The 22,645-nt window shown below is 51.1% G+C and overlaps 1 protein-coding gene across 2 annotated transcripts; it reads right to left on the reverse strand.

Annotated features, from left to right (window-relative positions):
* Window positions 1–4,739: 4,739 nt before the first annotated feature.
* Window positions 4,740–21,081, reverse strand: LOC122375533 (late secretory pathway protein AVL9 homolog). Of its 2 annotated transcripts, none has more exons than XM_043354987.1 (11): window positions 21,051–21,081; window positions 16,847–17,010; window positions 13,803–13,991; window positions 13,333–13,425; window positions 11,308–11,443; window positions 10,245–10,918; window positions 9,554–9,688; window positions 9,062–9,305; window positions 8,408–8,579; window positions 7,755–7,822; window positions 4,740–6,330 (listed from the first exon to the last, which is right to left on the reverse strand). In XM_043354987.1, exons 2-11 carry the CDS (start codon window positions 16,913–16,915, stop codon window positions 6,092–6,094), a joined length of 2,019 nt encoding a protein of 672 aa, XP_043210922.1. In that variant the 5' UTR covers window positions 16,916–17,010; window positions 21,051–21,081; the 3' UTR covers window positions 4,740–6,091. The 2 variants fall into 2 exon arrangements, with proteins under 2 accessions (XP_043210922.1, XP_043210921.1); XM_043354986.1 differs by having other exon boundaries at window positions 21,020–21,057.
* Between the last annotated feature and the right edge of the window lie 1,564 nt (window positions 21,082–22,645).

Consider the following 22,645-nt stretch of genomic DNA (forward strand, 5'->3'; position numbering starts at 1 on the left):
CGGTTTAAATGACGGGGAACCGCATAACGTCGCGAAAATAAAAACCCACGAATTCCAAAGTATAGGCAAAATGTAGAGCTCATCCAGATCTAACGTCCGTGGAAGAATCCAAGCTCGTGGCTCTTTAACTTAATGGTTAAAATCCGGTTTAAATGACGGGGATCCGCATAACGTCGCGAAAATAAAAACCCATCAAAACCCAGTTAAACCCAAATAAAAACCGATAAAAACCCATTTTGCACATACTTTGGAATTCGTCGGTTTTTATTTTCGCGACGTTATGCGGTTCCCCGTCATTTAAACCGGATTTTAACCATGAAGTTAAAGAGCCACGAGCTTGGATTCTTCCACGGACGTTAGATCTGGATGAGCTCTACATTTTGCACATACTTTGGAATTAGTTAGTTCTTATTTTCGCGACGTTATGCGGTTCCCCGTCATATAAACCGGATTTTAACCATGAAGGCGTTGAGCCACGAGCTTGGATTCTTCCACGGACGTTAGATCTGGATGCGCTCTACATTTTCCACATACTTTGGAATTCGTGGGTTTTTATTTTCGCGACGTTATGCGGTTCCCCAACATTTAAACCGGATTTTAACCATGAAGTTAAAGAGCCACGAGCTTCGATTCTGCCACGGACGTTAGATCTGGATGAGCTCTACATTTTGCACATACTTTGGAATTCGTGGGTTTTTATTTTCGCGACGTTATGCGGTTCCCCGTCATTTAAACCGGATTTTAACCATTAAGGCGATGAGCCACGAGCTTGGATTCTTCCACGGACGTTAGATCTGGGTGAGCTCTACATTTTGCATATACTTTGGAATTCGTGGGTTTTTATTTTCGCGACGTTATGCGGTTCCCCGTCATTTAAACCAGATATTAACCATGAAGTTAAAGAACCACGAACTTGGTTTCTTCCACGGACGTTAGATCTGGATAAGCTCTACATTTTGCACATACTTTGGAATTCGTGGGTTTTTATTTTCGCGACGTTATGCGGTTCCCCGTCATTTAAACCAGATATTAACCATGAAGTTAAAGAGCCACGAACTTGGATTCTTCCACGGACGTTAGATTTCGATGAGCTCTACATTTTGCACATACTTTGGAATTCGTGGGTTTTTATTTTCGCAACGTTATGCGGTTCCCCGTCATTTAAACCGGATTTTAACCATGAAGTTAAAGAGCCACGAGCTTGGATTCTGCCACGGACGTTAGATCTGGATGAGCTCTACATTTTGCACATACTTTGGAATTCGTGGGTTTTTATTTTCGCGACGTTATGCGGTTCCCCGTCATTTAAACCGGATTTTAACCATGAAGTTAAAGAGCCACGAGCTTGGATTCTTCCACGGACGTTAGATCTCGATGAGCTCTACATTTTGCACATACTTTGGAATTCGTGGGTTTTTATTTTCGCGACGTTATGCGGTTCCCCGTCATTTAAACCGGATTTTAACCATTAAGTTAAAGAGCCACGAGCTTGGATTCTTCCACGGACGTTAGATCTGGATGAGCTGTACATTTTGCATATACTTTGGAATTCGCGGGTTTTTATTTTCGCGACGTTATGCGGTTCCCCGTCATTTAAACCAGATTTTAACCATGAAGATCAGCTCAAAAGTTAGAATAAATGTCATATTCGTGTTCAGCATGGTCAACTTAACCCATGCCATGAATCTGAAGTGATTTGGAATTCGTCGCTGAATACGTATACGTATACGTCGCTAAGTTCACGGACATTGTTCGAGGCCCTTGTCAGTCACCATGAGGAAATGAAGTACCTATCTAAGAGGGTTGATGAAAAGAAAAGAAGGCCCCCCTCTTCTTCTGAAGCCTGAAGGCTGAAAAGGCCCCTTATCTGGCCGGGTGAAACTTACATTTTTTCGTGATATGCACTATAAAATGGCCCGCTGCCAGAAGGTTCCCTTGGTGTGAGGCCCCGGGGAGTTCTGCCCCCCCCCCCCGGACAAAATCCGTGGCACCGCGCCTGATGGGGTGGCAGGCGGACGGACAGTCCCGTTGGTGTTGATTCACCGCGTCAATCCCTGCCCAACTGAGCCTCAGCGGGCCACATCACTGGGATGGTTGCACGCGCCCCACCCGGCTGGGCGCGATTCCAGCGCGTCGCGCCGCTCGACGACAGTCAATACCAGCGCGTCGGCCGAACTCCGTGCGAGCATCCGAGCGCCCCTGAGACAGAAAAAAAAACACCCTTCCCGAACCCGTCTTTTCGTCGCCTTGCTTCCATCCGTGCGTTGGCGCTGTAGGTTAGGACTATTCATTTCAAGGAGCACACTTTTCTTGTCAGGTTGCCGGACTGTTCAACCGGCTAGCGCCATTGCGTGCGGAGGGATAAGTGGGTCTGATCTGGGTCCAATCGTGAGTCTAGCGGAGGGAAGTTGGGTGGGCGGCACACATCACGCATTGTGCGTCACATCCGTTGTTGGCGCCAGACGCGTCATCGCGTCTCGCTGAGCAACGGAAAGGAGTTCTCGGGATGGGTCCTTCTGACGATGCTGTCTGGCCGCCTGTCCATTTGTCAACCACCTGTCTGCTTATCGTGCGTCCGTCTGTCTCTCCGTGTGTCCTCGGGTCCTCCTCCCCAATCGGCGTGGACGGCCGACCTTCAGATCCCTCCCTGGTCCTTGCGGAGAGATAATCACCCGTCGCTGGTCCCGGTGAAAGGTGCGGCTACACCCGTCCATCCCGGCCCGGACGGGGACCCTGTCAATAACCCGCCTATCACGGACGGCAGCTTTCAGAGCGGCGCAGAGTCCCGAGCCCACCGCGCACAAACAGCGCGGCCGAGCCGCTAAAAGATGCCGCGGCTAAACCGTGAATAACACTGCGGCCCATCGAGAGGTGCGCGTTTTTACTCAATGGAGCTTTCGTCTGTTTGCGATTTTGAAAACAGGCATTGCTGGAGTAAATGCGCTTCACAGTTATCCAAGTCTTCCACCATAGTGAAAGACTTAGTGGCAGCATGGTGGCAGTAAAGAAGCAGCCATAATTACGGAGCGAGCGAAGCGAGCGTAGTCTTTCCTTAGATTAACGGAAATTTCTGAGTATGAGCGGCCGGCCGTGGTCACGCTTTTGCGAGGCTTATATCTCAGCAACCACTTGACCGATTTACATGCGGTAATTTTTGTAGGGTAGCTTCATTCCTTCTACCAAGTATTGCACTATTCCCGATGCATGTGGGTGACCCCTTATGCACGTGCCACGTGCAAAACGAAGAGGTGTCACTTTTGCAATTGTTGCAATATCTCGGTAACTACTGGGCCGATTGCGCTGAGAGTTGGCATGTAGGTAGGCACCCACTAGGCAATGCATATCCATGTGCCAGAGTTGGGGTGCTGCTGCACGTGCGCACGTGCAGGGGTCGTTTCCAGATCTCGAGAACGGCTGGACCGATGGCGCTCAAATTTGGTACACGGTTAGGGACCAGTTAGTAGGGTGCCGTGCACAAGTCAGTTGGGACCCTTTCTGCACGTGCGCACGTGCAGGGTGCCGCTTCCAGATCTCGAGAACGGCTGGGCCGATTGTGCTCAAATTTGGCACATCGCTAGAGACCGGTTAGTAGGGTGCCGTGCACAAGTCAGTTGAAGGTACCCCCTCGAAATTTCGCACGTGCAAGGCTCACCCTCTCGCTCGCTCCGTTAGTCGCCCCAAAAGGCGCTATACTGGTTGCTACGGACGTCTCTGTATGCCTGATAATTTTATCGGCATTATTCAAATACATTTCTATGTTTCGATGAGTCAATTTTTAAGCATGTTTGGAAAAGAGGGATGTCATTGGCAATGCATTTAGATTGAAACCTAAATTAGACTAAGCTTATTGAAACAAAATTTAAATATCCGGACATATTATATAGCCATCGCCCCTCATTGTAGTGTCATCGTGTTCATGATTAACTGGTTTAGGTGATGATAGTCGATCCGACATTGATATCTGTTTTGGTTTTGTTGGGTAATACGTGGCTAGAATTCCGGTCTATTGAGACCGTTTTAGGGCCATGAAACGAGAGAAAAAGTTAAAGACATTGGACAGAGTGTAGCACCAAACACCAGGCACCGCCACTTCCGTGAAACCTGACACCGGTCGGCTACCGCCGGTTACCGAATACCGGTCGTCTGAGCCTTACATACATACCTCTCCCTAACCCCCGCACGGGATCAGCCAGTCATGGGGCAATAACCGCCGCGGAGGATCCCAGCTCCGCCCGCCGTCCGCCGAGCCGTCACCCGCCGCCAAGCCGACTTTGTGCGGCCGAGTGCACCGCACCGGATCAAGACAGGATGCCGGGCAGTGGGGGCTGACGAGGCAGCCTGGACTTGGTGACGATCGTCCCTTCAGGTTCCACGTGGCCGGTCTCTCAGCGGCGCCACTGGACGTGTCCATTGTGACAATAAGGACGCTCATAAGGCAATCGGCGCAAGAAGGAAGTGGCCGGTAAGTTTTAACTTAAAATCCACCCGTTCAGGCAAGGGGATGTGGGTCTACCGTCATCCGCTCGGCAACCGTATTTGTTCGATCATGAACCGGTAGCTCTTTGAGATCCCTCAGAATCCGTACCTTTCCAGTCATTTTCCGGCAGCTCTATGGTGACAGCTCGGCACCTTTGTCAATCGAGCTCGGAAGTGGAAGCTCTGAAGTCTGAGCACTACCCGAACCATCCCAATTCGTGTGACTTCTGGTCTCCCACCACACCTCATTTTACACAGAACGATCAACTCGACACTGGCACATATATTATGGGAGTAAACACACCACGCGCAGTCCAATACACTGTCCGGTGCGCCCTCCTGGCCAGTGGTACCGCGCACACCGATTGGGGGCGACACCTCCCCTCCCCCCTCATACAATCCTGACGACTAATGGCCGACGACTTCGCACGTCTTGGTCGACGATATGCTCACAGCAGAGAAATGAATAAGCACAACGATGACGATAAACACATAATGCCGACGACGATAAACACATAATGCATCACTGGACGTAGCTATACGCGGTTAACAAAATATCACAATCGGCCGCAGTGTGTTGCCCGTAGTCACACATACATATTTGTGCAAACACATGGGAGCTGGCAGGAGACGGCAGGGCCCTAGCGGCCCAACCCAATCAGTAGCGTGCCTGAGATCCACGGGGCGTCGATGACGACTGAATACACGGAAACAAGTTAGCCAGGATTCGTTGTCTACTCTCCCAAGAATGCCGCGTCGGGAGCCGAAAACGCTCGATACCAAGCAGTTCGGGGTGTTGACTGAGAGTTTCCTAGTTCACTGCCCATAGGTTCTTGTATCGCGGCGATGACTATCAGAGAATTGCAGCAGTTCCTGCGTTAGACGAGCACCAATACACCAACTGGCGGCAGCCGCAATAAGTAAAGGTCGAGTTACACCACTCGGCTGACTCGGGTTACAACGCTTCCATAATGCCATATTCATCGCACATGTTAAATACGTGACTGCATATCCGTACAAGAGTCGAACTCTCGGCGACAAGCTTACACCAAATGTCAATATCCATGCACCCCAGCCAGCCCAGACCAAGCATCAACCACAAGCGTGAAAAAATGAAAACTGAATGATCAAACGTCCAGATCGACCGAGACTCTCCAAAAAAGTCGTCAATGTTAACAAGGCTGGGAATTGGCAGGGGCGGTGACACAAGACTCGCAATAACTGTGCTCCTCCACGCCAGTTTAGTGACCAGGAATACTGATAGGGTGAACTTGGAGTCCACCCGAGATGGAATATCACGTCGTCCGTGAGGAGCGGTGGCCGGTCAGCTCACTCAGTCTTTATATCTGGCCTGTCAACTGCCGGTCTTACGGTTACCCCCGCTGTCTCATACAATACCTACCTCCGACAGTCCTGGTGCGGCTCTAAGTACTGGCCGACCTTTACATCCCAGCCCCGACGCTAGTATGACACAGGCCTTCAGGAGACACCTGATGCGCTCAGTCCAGCGATGGAGTTGCATCTCTCAAGACTGACCTGAGGGACGACACGCTCCCAGAGAGACGGGGACACATCCCACTCTCCCTGACCTTCCCAGTGGACAGTGTCCCATCGATCATGGACAGGACGCCGCCGCTACCGCCTCTCCCGGCTGGGCCTCGAACCTGGGCCGGGCCGGCCGGGTCTCACTGGCGGCAGGGTCTGTGGCGGCGGGGGCCGCGGACTGACCGGGGACGGTCTCGGCAGCTGCAGCGGCATCCTCAGCGGGCTCGGCGGGCGGCGCAGTCTCCTCCGGGGTGGCCAGTGAGCTCCACCAGCTGGTGAGAGCGCCACGCGCCACCGTCAGAGCGCCGCCTGTGGGAGGACGCACACGGGTCAGTGCAGGGAAACGACGGCGCAGGCTGGTCCACCCACGGAGTGTTATCCCCAGTGTTGGTGGGTTTGTCAACACCGCCACCCAGCGTACACACAATAGTGTGAACGTCGCACTACGGCGCACTACTACTACTACGATCTACAGTCGCCACACTGCTGAGGCAAGGATGTAATACACCATTCTAATTATCAGAATTATTCCGCGAACCATCCGGGAGCCTATCACACCAATCCCTCTTGACACCGTGCAGCGTTCCGTGGTCCCAGCGCCAAACAAACAGTCGGATCAGACGGTACACAGAGCCACTAAATTAGCACGTCACCCCTCGTACTCTGACGCCACAGACGAACAAAGGGCCATTCTGGGACCGACAATGGAGCTGAATACACGGCGTTTGGACAGGGAGTTACAGCCCCGGTCTCAACAGTCAGGATGGACTTACGGTCTTTAGAATTCGCTCTCCCTCACAAAAGCACACGTTACATACCGACACACAAATACACATTTAACAGCCTAGTGAACACAAACATCCACACTCGGATCTCCAGTCAGACGAGAACAGAGAATCTCAGACTTCCGATAAGTGTGTGTTGCTTACAACATCGGCAATAACTCTGATTTTGATTCGCATTGCGATTGAGTCCTAACGAAAAGTCCCCAATCGGCTAACCATGCACGACCACAGGCTGGTCAGATTTACAATGGGTATGGCTAATAGGACGGTTCTCGCATAAAGGAAGTCTCCCAGGAAAAGTCCCAAACAGAGGCAAACCATTCAAATGTTTCAGCACGACCTTTGGAGACGTGAGCAGAGCGCCGGCAGGGACACTCATCCCCAGTGACAGGGACCAATCCCCGCCTCAGGACCCAATTCGGAGTCCGTCCCGGAAACGGGCCCGGGTTCGGCCAGTAAGAGCCCCCGAGGGAGACGGTGGCGACATCTTAACGACCAATAAAACAAGCAATGAATGGTCTCTAAGGATGAGCTTCTGCCGAGGCCGGACACTGGGTAATGAGAGTGTAAAGCGAATCCTTCGCCACAGGTGAGCCCCCTCAGGCGGTTACGGGGTCCCGGGGATTTACCTTGACATTCCCCCCCCCCCCTAAACTTATATCCGGACCTTTCGTAAACGATCTCTTGCATCAATATGCCATTAGTCAAAGTTGTGATTTGTGATTTAGGGTGACCGGACTTCAGAGGCCATCGTCGCACCATAGTTAGTTATTTTGCTGAGCCCATCAGGATGTCCACAGTCAATAACACAAACTTGCCTGGGCCAAAGCACACTACAAGGCCCACTAGGATGTATACTCGACACAGGAACTAACTCACACTGAACAACCCTACCGCCTTAAACACAACACTGGGCGTTTGAGTGTGTGTATGCGTTGTTTTACGTACCGACGGCGCGTCCGGTCATGACGGCCACCTGGGAGACTCGGCGGCCCCGCTCAGAGCTCTGGAATGTCCTGTGAGGGAGAAAAGGCGGATTGTCAGGTTATTGATAAATGCATTGCAAAGCATGGCGTAGCGAACGTCAAACGGAGACTGTCGAAGCGATGATATAACCATTACTGGATGCAACTGTAAGGGAATGAAAGTTTGTACATGAACAAAAGGTTTATATCAAAAGCTTGGACCAAAAAGCTTATAAAACAAAGTCTGACCCGACGCTTTCTTCCGTCTTTCATCAGCGTATCACATACAACCTGAACAATGTGGATACATCGCAAAAATTGGACACAATCACATACATTTTGACGACTTCGTCGCCCTCTTTGGGCAACGAAATATTTCAGACAAATACGTGACGAATACACTCTCCCCCCCTGCTATCAGTGGTCTGACCCCGGTCCGCCCTACCACTCACTGTGATATTCAGAGTCGTGGCCCGTCACACACCCCACCCCACTGCCAGTTCGTACCGACCCGGCCCGACCCGGTCCTCACTGTGATATCCTCAATCGCATATCGGCCATATAACTGAGCTGGCCCGAGCACGGGTGGCCCATCACCCCCCCCCCCTCCCAGTCTGATCTAACCCCGGTCCTCACTGTGATATCCTCAGTCGCATGTCGGCCATACTGAGTTGACCCGAGCACGGGTGGCCCGGGTTGAGTTCGAGCACCCCCAGGTGCTGACCGTCGGCCCACTGGACGTAGCTGGGCGTCTCCTTTAGCGCCGCCATATACCAGCTGTTGTAGAGCGTGTGCTCCGCGCTGCCGTCTGTAGAGGGAAGGAGGGAAGGTAGGTCAACCGGAGGCAGATGGGCGTTACGCTGCCGAGTAGAGTGGGTTGCTACACTCAGTGGGTGGAGAGTTTAAACAATGAAATGTTCTGTGACAAAGACAGAGTGGGATGCTGGACACAGTTTGACAAGTCAATCGGACCACATTGAACAATGGGGGCGGACGTTGCATCATCGAGGCCCAACCAACCAGGCTTCTTATGGTTTATGTCAACTGTACTCACCAAACCTCCATCCCGTTATTGTGTCAAGTCACAAATAATTACCCAGAGACTAAAGAATCAGCAAAAAATAATCAACGAACCTCTCCACTACGGTGACGTAGGCAGACAACCAAGCACGTAAAAAGCATTATCGCCAAATAACGTCAAGCCCAGTCCGATACGAGTTTTCAAGTCAACTCCCGGTCAGCACATCGCTCAGCCCCATCCCATCCCTTGGTCGTCGCCACCTTGCTCACCGGGTAGCAGCGACGTCCTCAGCAGCATGTACAGGTAGAGGCGGAACACGGCTCTCAGCCAGGCGTCAGAGCCGCGCGGCGGCTGCCCGGGGGCCGCCGGCGCGCCGGTGGGGCTGTCGGAGCCACCGGCGGGGCCCGGCTCCGTGACAGCTCGCACTATGAGGTCGGCCAGTCGCAGGTCCTCCGTAGAGAGCGCCAGTTGACGACGGAGTGGCACGCTGAGCTCTACTGAGCAGGGCGCCATCTGCGGGGCAGGGAGGACTGTGGTCAGATAGGCGTCATCTGCGGACCAGCGAAAGAAAAGGGCACAATTAAAAAATATGGCAAGACCGAGTAAGTTGAACGTGACCTTATCCAGTCAAGTTAGCCATTGACAGCACAATAACAACAGCTGTGTTCTAAAACGCATTCCACTACTCGGCATTATTCAATCATACGTTCATCAGCCTCATTCCAATTTCCCTTCATTTTATGCCAGCCTCCCTCACTAACCGTAACGTAAGCGTCGACCAGATGTCGTTTGTGGCTGTATAGAACGTTGGTGGCGCCGGCCAGAAAGGTGAGCACCTCGTCGTCCGTGAGAAGGTGGATGTCCGACAGACAGAGGTACGGGTGGCACAGGTGACCCTGAAACAGACAGGTGAGCAGACTGTGAGCAGGTGGATGTCCGACAGACAGAGGTACGGGTGGCACAGGTGGCCCTGCAACAGAAAACGCCGATAGTAAGGGTCAATCAATTCGGCGCGTTTCGACGGGCGGGAAAGACATAGGCTTCCATTGTAAAGGGCAGACTGTGGCAGAATCCATCAACAAGACATAAACCTGGTAGCAATGGTCATTTGCCAAGAAAAGAAATCACAGTTATGAAGACCGGATAAACGAATCTCACTAACAGCAGATGGTTATTCTAGGCCTATTACTGCAGGCCGAAACGAAAGGGATAGAGAGTGATCGGCCGAGATTGTGATCGCGGCATTGGCCACGGATTCTAGGAGACAAAAACAACAGCGAGTGTGATAATAAAAATGCAGGTAGTAACACAAATGATTTTACAGACTTGGATGCAAGTTTTGCTTGCAATGTGTCAGTACACGGTAGCACCATGTTCCTCGCTAACAGCGCACCCATGAAAGACAAATATCCAGCCCCAGCAGGTCCCAGTATACTTCCTCACTGCACCCACCTTCCTGAACCTCCTGATGGGCATGCCGCACTGGACGTCGTCCACGCTCTGCGCCGCCGCCAGGAGCCGCTCCACGCGGGCGTCCACACTGGGCTGCTCCTGCTCCTGCTCCGTCTGCGCGGGCTCGGCGGCCCCCTCCGAGCCCAGGTAGAACGTGCTGGAGCGCGCCGCCGCCTCCTCCGCCTCCTGCGCCTCGGCCGTGTCATAGAACACGCTGGCTCGCTGCGCCTCCGGTCGGCCGGCGCGCGCCCCGCCGGCCGCCGTGCCCGCGCCGTCGCTGTGGCTGCGGTGCAGCGGGGGCTGGGTGCCGCCGGCGGCCGGGGCGGCGGCCTCACTGCGGTAGAAGGTGCTGTTACCGGTGACCAGGTCGGCGTCGGAGGCGCGCCGCAGCCCGCTGTCGGCCGCGGCGGGGGCAGAGGCGGCGGCCGGCGGGTCCTCTCTGCTCGGGGACCGGACGGCCGAGGTGCGGCGGCTGGGGGGCCGCGGCTGCAGTGCGGCGCGGCTCAGGCCGTGCTGTACCATACCGGGGAACAGAGAGGTCAGCGCCAGTACGGCCGAGCACAGCTCGCTGACCGGCGAGTGCTGCAGGAGGACGCGCCGCTCCAGCAGCGCCAGCTTGAACAGCACTAGCAGCTTGTGTCGGAACATCAGCACCAGGTCGCGCACGCTCAGACCTGACGGTGAGCACAGAGGGGAGCGGGCGGACAGTCAACTTAAGACGTCGATTTAGGAAACACTCCCAACCCAACACTCATTAATCACTATCTCCACCATGCAAACTGGTTGGTCAGTAAGTGCTCAGCTTCAATCAGCTAAGACATTTTCTCAAGAGGAAAAAAAAACAGCGGAACGTCGTTGGCTATGCACAGTGCAAGGCAACTAGCTAAACTGTATCACCAGTCATTACGAAAGATATTCATATCCCGATAATAACTCCAGCCGACGATTGCATACCAGAAGATTGTATGTGAATGCAATCGTGAAACATATTGAACCCACTTTACGGAGCACCCACGGGCTATCACCATTCACCAGCTCTTGTGCAGCCCCAACACCAGCTCACCTACGAACACCTGCGGCGTGCCGAGCATCTCCTCCGAGAGGCACTGGTTCATGTTGGTGTAGGCCTTCTTCAGCACATCCACCTGACTGAAGTCGCCCGTCTCGAAATAGGCGCTGGTGATCAGCTCCAGTTTCACCTGGAAAGAATGGCTATATCAGAGTACCGGCCACCAAAAGACTAAAACGGCACATCGACTTCAACACCCGAGTTCAGATCAAAACTGACAACTACAATCATTAGGGAACTCATGGAGAGCATGGCGAAGTGAGTTTTATCTCCAAAGAACATGTGCAATCTAACCCTGCAAAACGGTTCGTCAGCCGCGCCAGGTACCAGCTGCCGCAGACATTAATCGGTCACGAAGACTATAGTGATAATCACGAGTCGGCTATTCCATTTCCGTGACCTACGGTAAATTTCCCTGTCACGGTTTCCAGTCTACAGTGCCCGTGGCCCGTGATTGTTTCAGGAGAACCCACTGAACTCTATAATGTGGAATGCGCATCGGCCGCCAGATGGTGTCCAACGGTGCCGCCATGTTGCGCAGACCAGGAAGCGGCCGCCGCCTGTGTTGGGGAATTGGGAATTCGGGACCTCGATTTACGTTTGCGGTCGCTGCATCCGTTACGTTCAAGCTATGTGGACACGGAACCCGGCATCTTACGCAGAATTGAGTGGAGAATAAGATGAAATCCTAAAAACTTCTCAGATACAAGGAACTAATACGTTAAGCCCTTATTAGTCAATGGGGAAATATGAAAATTGCTATTTTGGCGCCGAGTCAAGCATATAAAATCATGATTTCATGCACTCCTTGCAAGGTTCTATGCTTCATATTTGCATTGTTGCCCTTGCGTGACGTCATATGTGACGTCACAAGGGTCACAGTTTTTCTTCAATAACTCCCGATCAAATTGAGCTAGCGAGTCGGGAAAGCCACCAATGGACACAGGAAGACCTGCCGAATCGAATAATATGCGACATGACCTCTTTCGACCAGCTTCGTGACCTGGGGGTGCTGACCTGACCTTGACCTGAGGTCAACACCCTAAGTTGACCTGACCCGAACAAAAAGTATATCACTCGATGCGCCTGAGCTAGCTGAACACGATGATGCCAAAATCGCGGCTCTACGGCCATTTTTGGCGAAGTTATTTACCAAAAACCGAACCCGTGCCTTAGATCACTTGACCTGACCTCAGAGGTCACCGGTTGACCCGGGACCTTTACAGTGGGTTCCTACCAGTCACTCTGCATTATCCTTTGTCGCAAACGACCAATTTACCGCTTGATTCTAGTTTAATTAGCGGCGCATTAGCGAGGTGGGTTCAATCAACCCCCTCGGCCGGGGCAAATGTAGGTCCGGCGAGTAAATTTGAGGAATTCTGAAGATACGATCGTGTTCCCCACTCAATTCTGCGTAAGATGCCGGGTTCCGTATCTACGTAACTTGAACGTAACGGATGCGGCGGCCGCAAACGTAAATCGAGGTCCCGAATTCCCTATTCCTCAACACAGGCGGCAGCCGTTTCTTGGTCTGCGCAATATGGCCGCCACCGTTAGACACTACGGCCAATAGGGTTCAAGCGGCATTGCTCCCCTGTGGGAGAACCGGACCATGCCTATCAAGAGTTTGAGGCAGGGGTGCAGAGCCGGAGCTGGAGCCGCAGCCGCCGGGGCCGGCACATTTTGCCCGGAGCCGGAGCCCCCATGACAATAATACAATTCACCCGGAGCCGGAGCCGATTTTTTCCGAAGCCGGAGCCGGAGCTGTCTGAAACTTCCACAGCTCCGCATCCCTGCGCATAGGCAATGTACTGAGTCGGAACCGGAGCGGGAGCCGCCGGAGCCGAACCATTTTACTCGGAGCCGAAGCCGGAGCCGCCATGACATTTCACCCGGAGCCGGAGCTGGAGCCGATTTTTTTTTTCTCCGGAGTCGGAGCCGGAGCCGTCTGAAATTTTCACGGCTCCGCATCCCTGGTTTGAGGAGTTTTGAAGAAGAGATTGAGGACGCGGGACCCACCTGAATCTGACCGAATAGTGGCAGGCGGCTCAGCGCGATCACAGACTTCTGCACCGATTTCCGCGTGATGTCCTCTGTCCGATTGACAACCCTCTGGAAAAGGGAGTCCCTGTTAATTCACACTCTTAACACCAGCGTTGTAGCTCAAAATTGTTAAATCAAGTCACAACGTTCATTCAACTCTCAACTGAGAGCATTCGGCTCGCAACTCGTGAGCTTATCAAACGGACCCTGCCAAATCACTAATCCCACCAACATCAGTCATTGACAAACTATTCCCTGCACTGAGTGCAGTTCCAGCCACATCGTCCCCGGCCTGAGCAGTCACATTTTGCTCTCAAAGGACTTCATTTTCCCTACATGCAAATTGCAGCTCTTGGGCGATATCAAAGCAAGCACTAAAGCTATGAACGCAAGACATTCCGCCCCTTCCCAGTCACAGAGGACTGTCCGCCGGTCCCAACACTTACATCTGCGTCGATCTGCCGGTAGCAGGAGACGCCGTAGACGGTGTCACTGCCATCTAGCGGCGGCAGGTGGAAGTACACCGTCTCCTGGTGGTAGTTGTGTGAGCCGTCCGGCATGGCAATGCTGGGCAGGTGACCCCACTCAGCCGGGCACTCATCACCCGTCGGCCACTGTGGGTGGGTGAACTCCACCTGGTGGGACAGGTGGGAGGCGTCAGACCTGGGAGAGCGGTAACCCGTCGGCCACTGCGGGTGGGTAAACTCCACCTGGTGGGACAGGTGGGAGGTGTCAGACCTGGGAGAGCGGTAACCCGTCGGCCACTGCGGGTGGGTAAACTCCACCTGGTGGGACAGGTGGGAGGTGTCAGACCTGGGAGAGCGGTAACCCGTCGGCCACTGCGGGTGGGTGAACTCCACCTGGGTGGGACAGGTGGGAGGTGTCAGACCTGGGAGAGCGGTAACCCGTCGGCCACTGCGGGTGGGTGAACTCCACCTGGTGGGACAGGTGGGAGGTGTCAGACCTGGGAGAGCGGTAGCCCGTCGGCCACTGCGGGTGGGTGAACTCCACCTGGGTGGGACAGGTGGAAGGTGTCAGACCTGGGAGAGCGGTAACCCGTCGGCCACTGCGGGTGGGTGAACTCCACCTGGTGGGACAGGTGGGAGGTGTCAGACCTGGGAGAGCGGTAACCCGTCGGCCACTGCGGGTGGGTGAACTCCACCTGGTGGGACAGGTGGGAGGTGTCAGACCTGGGAGAGCGGTAACCCGTCGGCCACTGCGGGTGGGTGAACTCCACCTGGTGGGTTGGTGGGAGGTGTCAGACCTGGGAGAGCGGTAACCCGTCGGCCACTGCGGGTGGGTTAACTTCACCTGGTGGGACAGGTGGGAGGTGTCAGACCTGGGAGAGCGGTAACCCGTCGGCCACTGTGGGTGGGTGAACTCCACCTGGTGGGACAGGTGGGAGGTGTCAGACCTGGGAGAGCGGTAACCCGTCGGCCACTGCGGGTGGGTGAACTCCACCTGGTGGGACAGGTGGGAGGTGTCAGACCTGGGAGAGCGGTAGCCCGTCGGCCACTGCGGGTGGGTGAACTCCACCTGGTGGGACAGGTGGGAGGTGTCAGACCTGGGAGAGCGGTAACCCGTCGGCCACTGTGGGTGGGTGAACTCCACCTGGTGGGACAGGTGGGAGGTGTCAGACCTGGGAGAGCGGTAGCCCGTCGGCCACTGCGGGTGGGTAAACTCCACCTGGTGGGACAGGTGGGAGGTGTCAGACCTGGGACTTGGGAGAGCGGTAACCCGTCGGCCACTGTGGGTGGGTAAACTCCACCTGGGTGGGACAGGTGGGAGGTGTCAGACCTGGGAGAGCGGTAACCCGTCGGCCACTGTGGGTGGGTAAACTCCACCTGGGTGGGACAGGTGGGAGGTGTCAGACCTGGGAGAGCGGTAACCCGTCGGCCACTGCGGGTGGGTAAACTCCACCTGGTGGGACAGGTGGGAGGTGTCAGACCTGGGAGAGCGGTAACCCGTCGGCCACTGCGGGTGGGTGGGACAGGTGGGAGGTGTCAGACCTGGGAGAGCGGTAACCCGTCGGCCACTGCGGGTGGGTGAACTCCACCTGGGTGGGACAGGTGGAAGGTGTCAGACCTGGGAGAGCGGTAGCCCGTCGGCCACTGCGGGTGGGTTAACTTCACCTGGGTGGGACAGGTGGGAGGTGTCAGACCTGGGACTTGGGAGAGCGGTAACCCGTCGGCCACTGCGGGTGGGTGAACTCCACCTGGTGGGACAGGTGGGAGGTGTCAGACCTGGGAGAGCGGTAACCCGTCGGCCACTGAGGGTGGGTGAACCCCACCTGGTGGGACAGGTGGGAGGTGTCAGACCTGGGAGAGCGGTAACCCGTCGGCCACTGCGGGTGGGTGAACTCAACCTGGGTGGGACAGGTGGGAGGTGTCAGACCTGGGAGAGCGGTAGCCCGTCGGCCACTGCGGGTGGGTTAACTTCACCTGGGTGGGACAGGTGGGAGGTGTCAGACCTGGGACTTGGGAGAGCGGTAACCCGTCGGCCACTGCGGGTGGGTGAACTCCACCTGGTGGGACAGGTGGGAGGTGTCAGACCTGGGAGAGCGGTAACCCGTCGGCCACTGCGGGTGGGTGAACTCCACCTGGTGGGACAGGTGGGAGGTGTCAGACCTGGGAGAGCGGTAACCCGTCGGCCACTGCGGGTGGGTGAACTCCACCTGGTGGGACAGGTGGGAGGTGTCAGACCTGGGAGAGCGGTAACCCGTCGGCCACTGCGGGTGGGTGAACTCCACCTGGTGGGACAGGTGGGAGGTGTCAGACCTGGGAGAGCGGTAACCCGTCGGCCACTGTGGGTGGATGAACTCCACCTGGTGGGACAGGTGGGAGGTGTCAGACCTGGGAGAGCGGTCACCCGTCGGCCACTGTGGGTGGGTGAATTCCATCTGGGTATTACAGATGAAGGCATCATATCAGGGTCCGTGGGGGGGGGGGGGGGTAACCTGAACATCCATTGCAGGGGTTGGCAAGTCTATGATGTGTGAGACAGGGGAGGGTGAGGTAGCCTACCCATCAGCTGCAGCTGGATGCATGGCTCTGGTGCCTGGTGGTCCCTTTAGTAGTAGTATTATGTGTAGCAAATCAACGTAAGTGCTCATTACCCTTATTACTGGACAAATATACATATCAGTGTCAAAAAGACCCATTCACCACTGTTTTAATTGGCCAGGCTGGACAATTTCAGTCTTACACATACAGCTTTCTGGTGCAAATGTTGGATAGGTAACATGAAATTACACCTGCATTACAAAGGGACATAGACCAAGCATGGTGCATTTTTGCATCTTTGCACTTAGCCCTGTCTTATTACATATAGCCCACACAATATGAAGGCAGTTACAATCAAAGGATTACTTAGACCAGACTTACAAATGCAAGCAGATGAGTGCATCCATGACAATACACAATGCCAGTTGATGAAACTTTTTTTTTGCAGCATACAGTGAAAAAACAGCAATGCTAATACAGTTTCTTACCTGGTATCCCTTTTTGTGGTGGAAACCAACCACAATTATGTGCAATATGATATTTTCCCTGTCTTCCATGTTTTTAGTAATTGATATGATATTCAGCCCTGAATCATATGTGCCATGGCAAAGACTACTCTACACAGTACATCAATACAGTGGCCATGGTTTATCTGAAAATAGACAGAATCAGTGGGTACTCTCAAATACCTCAAAGCTTAACAACTTAAAATTGCACATATATCTTTGAAACCAGCAAGCAATCATTACAGTGTGTGTTTAATGTAACTGGCCTTGGCAGTGTTTAACAGTAACAGACCCATATAGATATACCGTGCCTACTTAGGAAAGGAGTGCTCCATTTTTTTCTAAAAATAGTTTTGGGTAGAAAATCACGCAATAGGAAATATTTCCATCCCCAAAATCAGAAAAAGTGACATTATTTCATCCATGATAAAATGTTTCAGCATTTGAACAGGCAGGTAGCACATGGCTTGACAGCTGATGCATCAACATCCTTTCCTTTCAGTCCAGATTCTGCCAAGATCCTGACATGAACTCCTTCTTTATCAATTGGCATTAAAAATGATGTTACATTGTTTTGGGAATATACAAATTACAATAGCTATTCACTTCAGTTTTTCTCATCCTAGTATTTTTCTTCATTGGTAACAGCTAAAATCCAATTCAGAACACTGTCAGGTCAGGAGACCACAGCCATCCACAATGCTTAGAAAAAATACTGCTGAATTCATATGAAAAGGAAACATTCCAGCAACTTTTTCAGCGACAATAAACTAAGGTAGACATACAAACTACCTAGCTAATTACAAAAAGTCAGATAGAAGCAAGGCACATGCTTGGTAGTTGGTTGCAGGTTTGATCCTGGAGAATATCCAGTCCAGTTATTCAGTCACATTGTTGGACATTGGATATTTTGTTCAAGCAAATATACAGTCCTGATCCTGCATTCAAATTGAAATAGGTACCTAGTGGCTTATTGTTTGTATGTTGGGGCCTGGGGGTTAGGGGCGCACCAACTGCAAGGTCATTTTGCGCCCAACTTAATAATACCTAGTGGCTTAATGGGCTGTGATTTGTGGCCAGATTTGCAGTCAGTAAGCAATCAGATTTGATAGTGCCAGCTCACTACACCATAGTCAACATAGGTAATTATTGGAGAGGTAGTCTGTTAGTCGCAACTCGCAAAGGCATATCTTTATCATCCTAAGACTAGTAAGTCACAAGATCTTAAAGGGACCCTCCCACCTTAACATTAGTTTTGAGTTGAGATAGCCAAGTTTGCGGCCAGGCTCAGAAACCACCATTTATCGTGGTCGCAACCCCCGCAGCTTTATGGTGTTCAAGTAATTTCTTCCCTTTACTTGCAGGGTGGGACCAGCGTGGTCCCTATCTCTTAACCATTACGGGAATCTGATGACGTCATCAGGCTTTCGAACGTCCGTTAAATGTTTGACTAAAACGTTTTGTAGCATGCTGTGGTATATGCTGCTTTGCACGCAACAAATGCCGCACTTTCAAATAAAGTCGCTAGGAACAGCGGAGATCCCAAAAAGTAAACAAAAGTAAAAGTCTAATATCTTGAAAACCGGTGAATATTTTTCGATGAACTTTGGTAGATATTCGTTTTTGCTCTTTCTGAACCGAGCGACATCACTTTCATGCCAATTCATTAACTTTTTTGAAGGTGGGAGGGTCCCTTTAAGGGCCTTAAAAATCATGTTTGGGAAAGGGATCAAAGCCTCATAAAAATGCCTGAACTCAGAAAAGGGACTTACTTTCAACAATACTTAAAACGTAAGAAGTAATCTTTGACCACCCAAGGCCCTAGTGACCACCTCAACAGTAAATACCAGAGGTGGGCAATAGGCATAAGTTGGGCATTAAAAAGGTCACATCAGGTGTTAACCCTATTAGTGGCAGGCTCCTGGCTACCCCCTATTAGTGGCAGGGGGGCTGTTTACGACCCCCCCTTGATATCTCAAGATCTAACGGGCCGATTTTCAAAATTCAAACGGCATTCGATTTCGCTCAACGTGATCTACATTTCTAAAAAATAAAAATTTAAAAATGTCAATAGGGGGGGCAGAGGGGGGTAAAAACGGGCAAATTGCAGATACATTTTAGACTGTTTATCACGGCCAGGTTTCTGAACCAATCTTAACGCAACTTTTGCCGATCGATAGAGAATGAACCAGGAATTCACATGGATCCCAAAAATATGCATTTTCAAAAATCATAGGCGGATACAGATCATTGAGATTGGGGGTACACAAAAAATATAGTAAATAAGGTTTTTGTTGGTACTGTTTCTAAAAATGGTGGTAATGGTCTTGTTATGTTACAATTTTCTTATGAGGGAACGACTACAATTGTATTGGTCATGCATAGGCGGTGTCAGGGCACCTATGTTGGGAGGTAAAACATAACCCCCCTTTTTGGACGCCTGGATCCGCCTATTATAGCAAAAACGTGTCAAAAGAGGATGCACAATAACTGTATATGTTATCACATGATACCTTTCATTCACTGTTCGTAAAACTGGTGCAGCATCGTGATCTTCGCCCAAATGACTCGCTTCACGAATAGGACCCCCCAATTCCCAGTGCTCTGGAGCCGCCCCTGGTAAAGTTATGAACTTGAAATTTTCAGGGAATGTGCCCAATTTCAGTGGGGGAAACTGTGGTCAAATCTTCTATTTTTGGAAGCCTTCCATTTTTGGAAGGACCTTCCATAAATGGGTATGCATTTTCCAAAAATGGAAGGCTTCCAAAATTGGAAGGTCTAATCTCAGTGTTCCCAACTGTGATTCACATTCTTTGATTTAAGTTACGGCCTTTTTAAATGTGTAACATTAATAGTTGATTTTGCCATTTATGATCATTGATATAAGGAGAAGCAGCAGTGCTAGTGTTGGTAATACAGGCATGCTATGTCAATGTACATAGTGATATAATAGCATGGTGTCCTGGCGCACTGCTCTCTTTTTCTACTTCTAGAGGACACATAGAAATTCAGAAGAGAAAACAGCTGGTCAATAACCAACCAGGAGGAACACAGCTATAGCCCTGACAAAAAATGGTTTAAATTAAACTTACTATTCCTCATATAAATTGAAGATTCATGCTCCTTCGATAGAAAGTAACACGAAAAACGGCGCAGCAACGCCTATTTAATTCGTCCCATATTCCGGAAAAAACATTGAAAAATGACGAGACCTCCACCCAAATGTTTGGCAAAAGCCTTAAAAAATTGAAATCAACCACACAATATGCTAATAAATGCAGAAAACGGCAACAAATACAAGTTTTACTCGCCACTACACTCCCGAAACCGCCGCACTCTGTCCAGACAATTCCGCACTGTAAATAAAGTCGGCGGTATCGAACAAGCATGGCCCGTCACTAAAGTACTTTTAAGGATATTTACTTTTCGTTTTTGATGCTTTTTGCTTACAAAATGTTTGATAAAGTCTTATAAAACCATCGTTTGTCGGTAAATTTTTGTCAATTTTCCACGACTCATTACTTTGAAAAATTACCTAAAATACATCCACGCTAGGATTTAGGCATCCACGCTAGATTATGGACACTTCACTATGGCGAATAGAAAGCGACCAGGGGCGATAGTCGCATTTGCCTCATGTTCGGCGGAAATCGGTAAGTTCCAACATATGCGCAACATTTTCTATATTTGGGTACGATGACGTCGTCAGCGTACCCATTTTTGGAAGGTGCGTACCCATATATAGAAAATCCTTCCAAAAATGGAAGGCTTTCTAAAAATGGAAGATTTGACCACAGTTTCCCCGACTGATTTAGTTTTAGGAAAAGTCAGAAAATTTCAGCATCGTAGCTTCAGCGGTTTCGGAGATATTACCGAAAAACCTGAGGGGTGGATAAAAACAACCCCCCCCCTGCCACTTATAGGGTTAAGATAAGCTGGGTAAGCTCTCAATATTTTTACTTAAAAATTGTCATTGAAATTAGTTGAAATCCCAAATACAATGCAAGCGTGACATTTTTGGCGCAAAGGGACGGGACAGATAATGTAGTCAAAGATCTGGCTGCAGTTTGACATTCTCAAAATGATCTAGATCTGTTGCAGACCACCAAAATGTATAAATATGTAACATTAAGGCCAAAGCTAGCGAAAAAAAACGCTATGCGCTAAAAGCGAAACGCAACACAACCATTATCCTATCGCCAAATCAAGGTATAGAGCAAGGCCCTATATACCAGGTAGGGTCGTCCGGCGATTCTACCTTTTCGTGACGTCAGCTCGTGACGTCATTTGGAGTCAAGTCTCGAAGCCCCGTTCAATCCCCATGTAAATGAGCGATTTTCGAAGCATTGTAGAATAAAGTCTGCACAAGATATATCAAACTTAAGTATCTTATCTGAAAGAGCAGACAATTTTCTGCAAGGCATCTATTACGTGTTTTTCGCTAAATCTTTTGCTTTTTTCACAAAAGCGTAAAATGTCCCCCCATGTCTCCGCAGCTTCCCTGCCGCCGGCCGCCGCGCGGTCGCGGTAGTGTAGTGGTTAGCGTGCCCGCGCAGTATTCCAAAGGTCCCGAGTTCGAATCTATGCGGTGCGGAACTTTAATTGCAATTCCAAGCTGAATATACGCACATCCATAATAAATTATTATTCGTATAGCTAAACTGTCACCAAGCTATCCATATAAATTGACTTCACCCAAAATATCGGCAAGATTCTATTAAAATATAAATTCAAATATGGCGGCTTGGACTGCCGCGTGCGTTAGGCTCCGCCCATAGCTCCGCCCACATGCGTGACGTCATTCGTGTTAGTGGACACGCAGAGAGATAGGGGACGACATGGGCCTGGTATAGAGATTTATGCAGCTTTTGGTCAATAACTCTTGCCAAGCCGCAGCTGCGTCATATTACGTCATTGGCAGATTAAAAAAGCAAATCCGTAATGCACATGAGTGGCGAGGCCGAGCCCTACGAAGTTCATCAGAAGTTCATCATTGACCCTATGGTGCTTCATTGTAAGAATGGCTTTGGATTCCTAAAACTAACCATTAGAGCCCTACCTATAAATTTTGGAAAGTGACGCCCATTGTAATGCATATTACCTATTCATTACGAATTTACGAGCATCTCTGGTTTTGGTGAAGGTTTAACTGGTTAAAGGCGGGTTTAAAGGTATGTTGGTATGCAAAAAACTAAATTCATCATTGGCCCCGCCGGATCTACAGTTTTCACATAACCTTTCACCCGCCTCTCCGGCCGAGGAGTGGGCTGTGGGTGGGTGGAACCCCGCTGTTTTGCCCAAAGTTTAAGTTTCACCCCTAACTGAGCTATGAGCCTAGCGGAAAACGGCATAGGTATATTCCGCTACAAGACGCAACGGATAACTACCGTTGTGACTCGTTGTCAGCCTGGAGGTGGTAGAACTTGCAATTGCTCCCTCCGCCATTCAAGTTTCCGTCTTCATTTTTGTTATAACTCTTCATTCCTATACCTATCATCTTTACACTTACCCTGAAAACATGAAAATTTCAAACAACAGGTCCCAAGGCCACGATAAGACAATTTTTGGCTACGTGCCCCTTTTGCCCACTATGGTCTATGGGAATATAAACGTTGCCCTTTGACCTACCTTCTTGGGTCACTGTAACTGCGTAGCAGTTGTATCTGACTTTGGTTTCTCCTCATTTGCAGGTTCGCCAGCCATTGAATGAGTGCTAATTGAGCTGGGCGGCTATTTGTTTGTTTCTTTGTTGCGCATTGAGCGACTGGAAGGAGTGACTGT

The sequence above is a fragment of the Amphibalanus amphitrite genome, unplaced genomic scaffold (genome assembly GCF_019059575.1).
Source record: "Amphibalanus amphitrite isolate SeventyFive unplaced genomic scaffold, NRLGWU_Aamphi_draft 001864F_arrow, whole genome shotgun sequence".
NCBI classification, from domain to species: Eukaryota; Metazoa; Arthropoda; class Thecostraca; order Balanomorpha; family Balanidae; genus Amphibalanus; species Amphibalanus amphitrite.

What these genes read in the sequence shown, in the direction of transcription:
- LOC122375533 (XM_043354987.1), bottom strand. Translation starts at nt 16,915, where the DNA reads ATGGAAGACAGGGAAAATATCATATTGCACATAATTGTGGTTGGTTTC. An exon ending in CCATCAGGAGGTTCAGGAAG is followed by an intron (nt 9,689 to 10,244) that starts GTGGGTGCAGTG and finishes TGTCTGTTTCAG; the next exon opens with GGTCACCTGTGCCACCCGTA. An exon ending in GAGGACGTCGCTGCTACCCG is followed by an intron (nt 8,580 to 9,061) that starts GTGAGCAAGGTG and finishes TTCCCTCTACAG; the next exon opens with ACGGCAGCGCGGAGCACACG.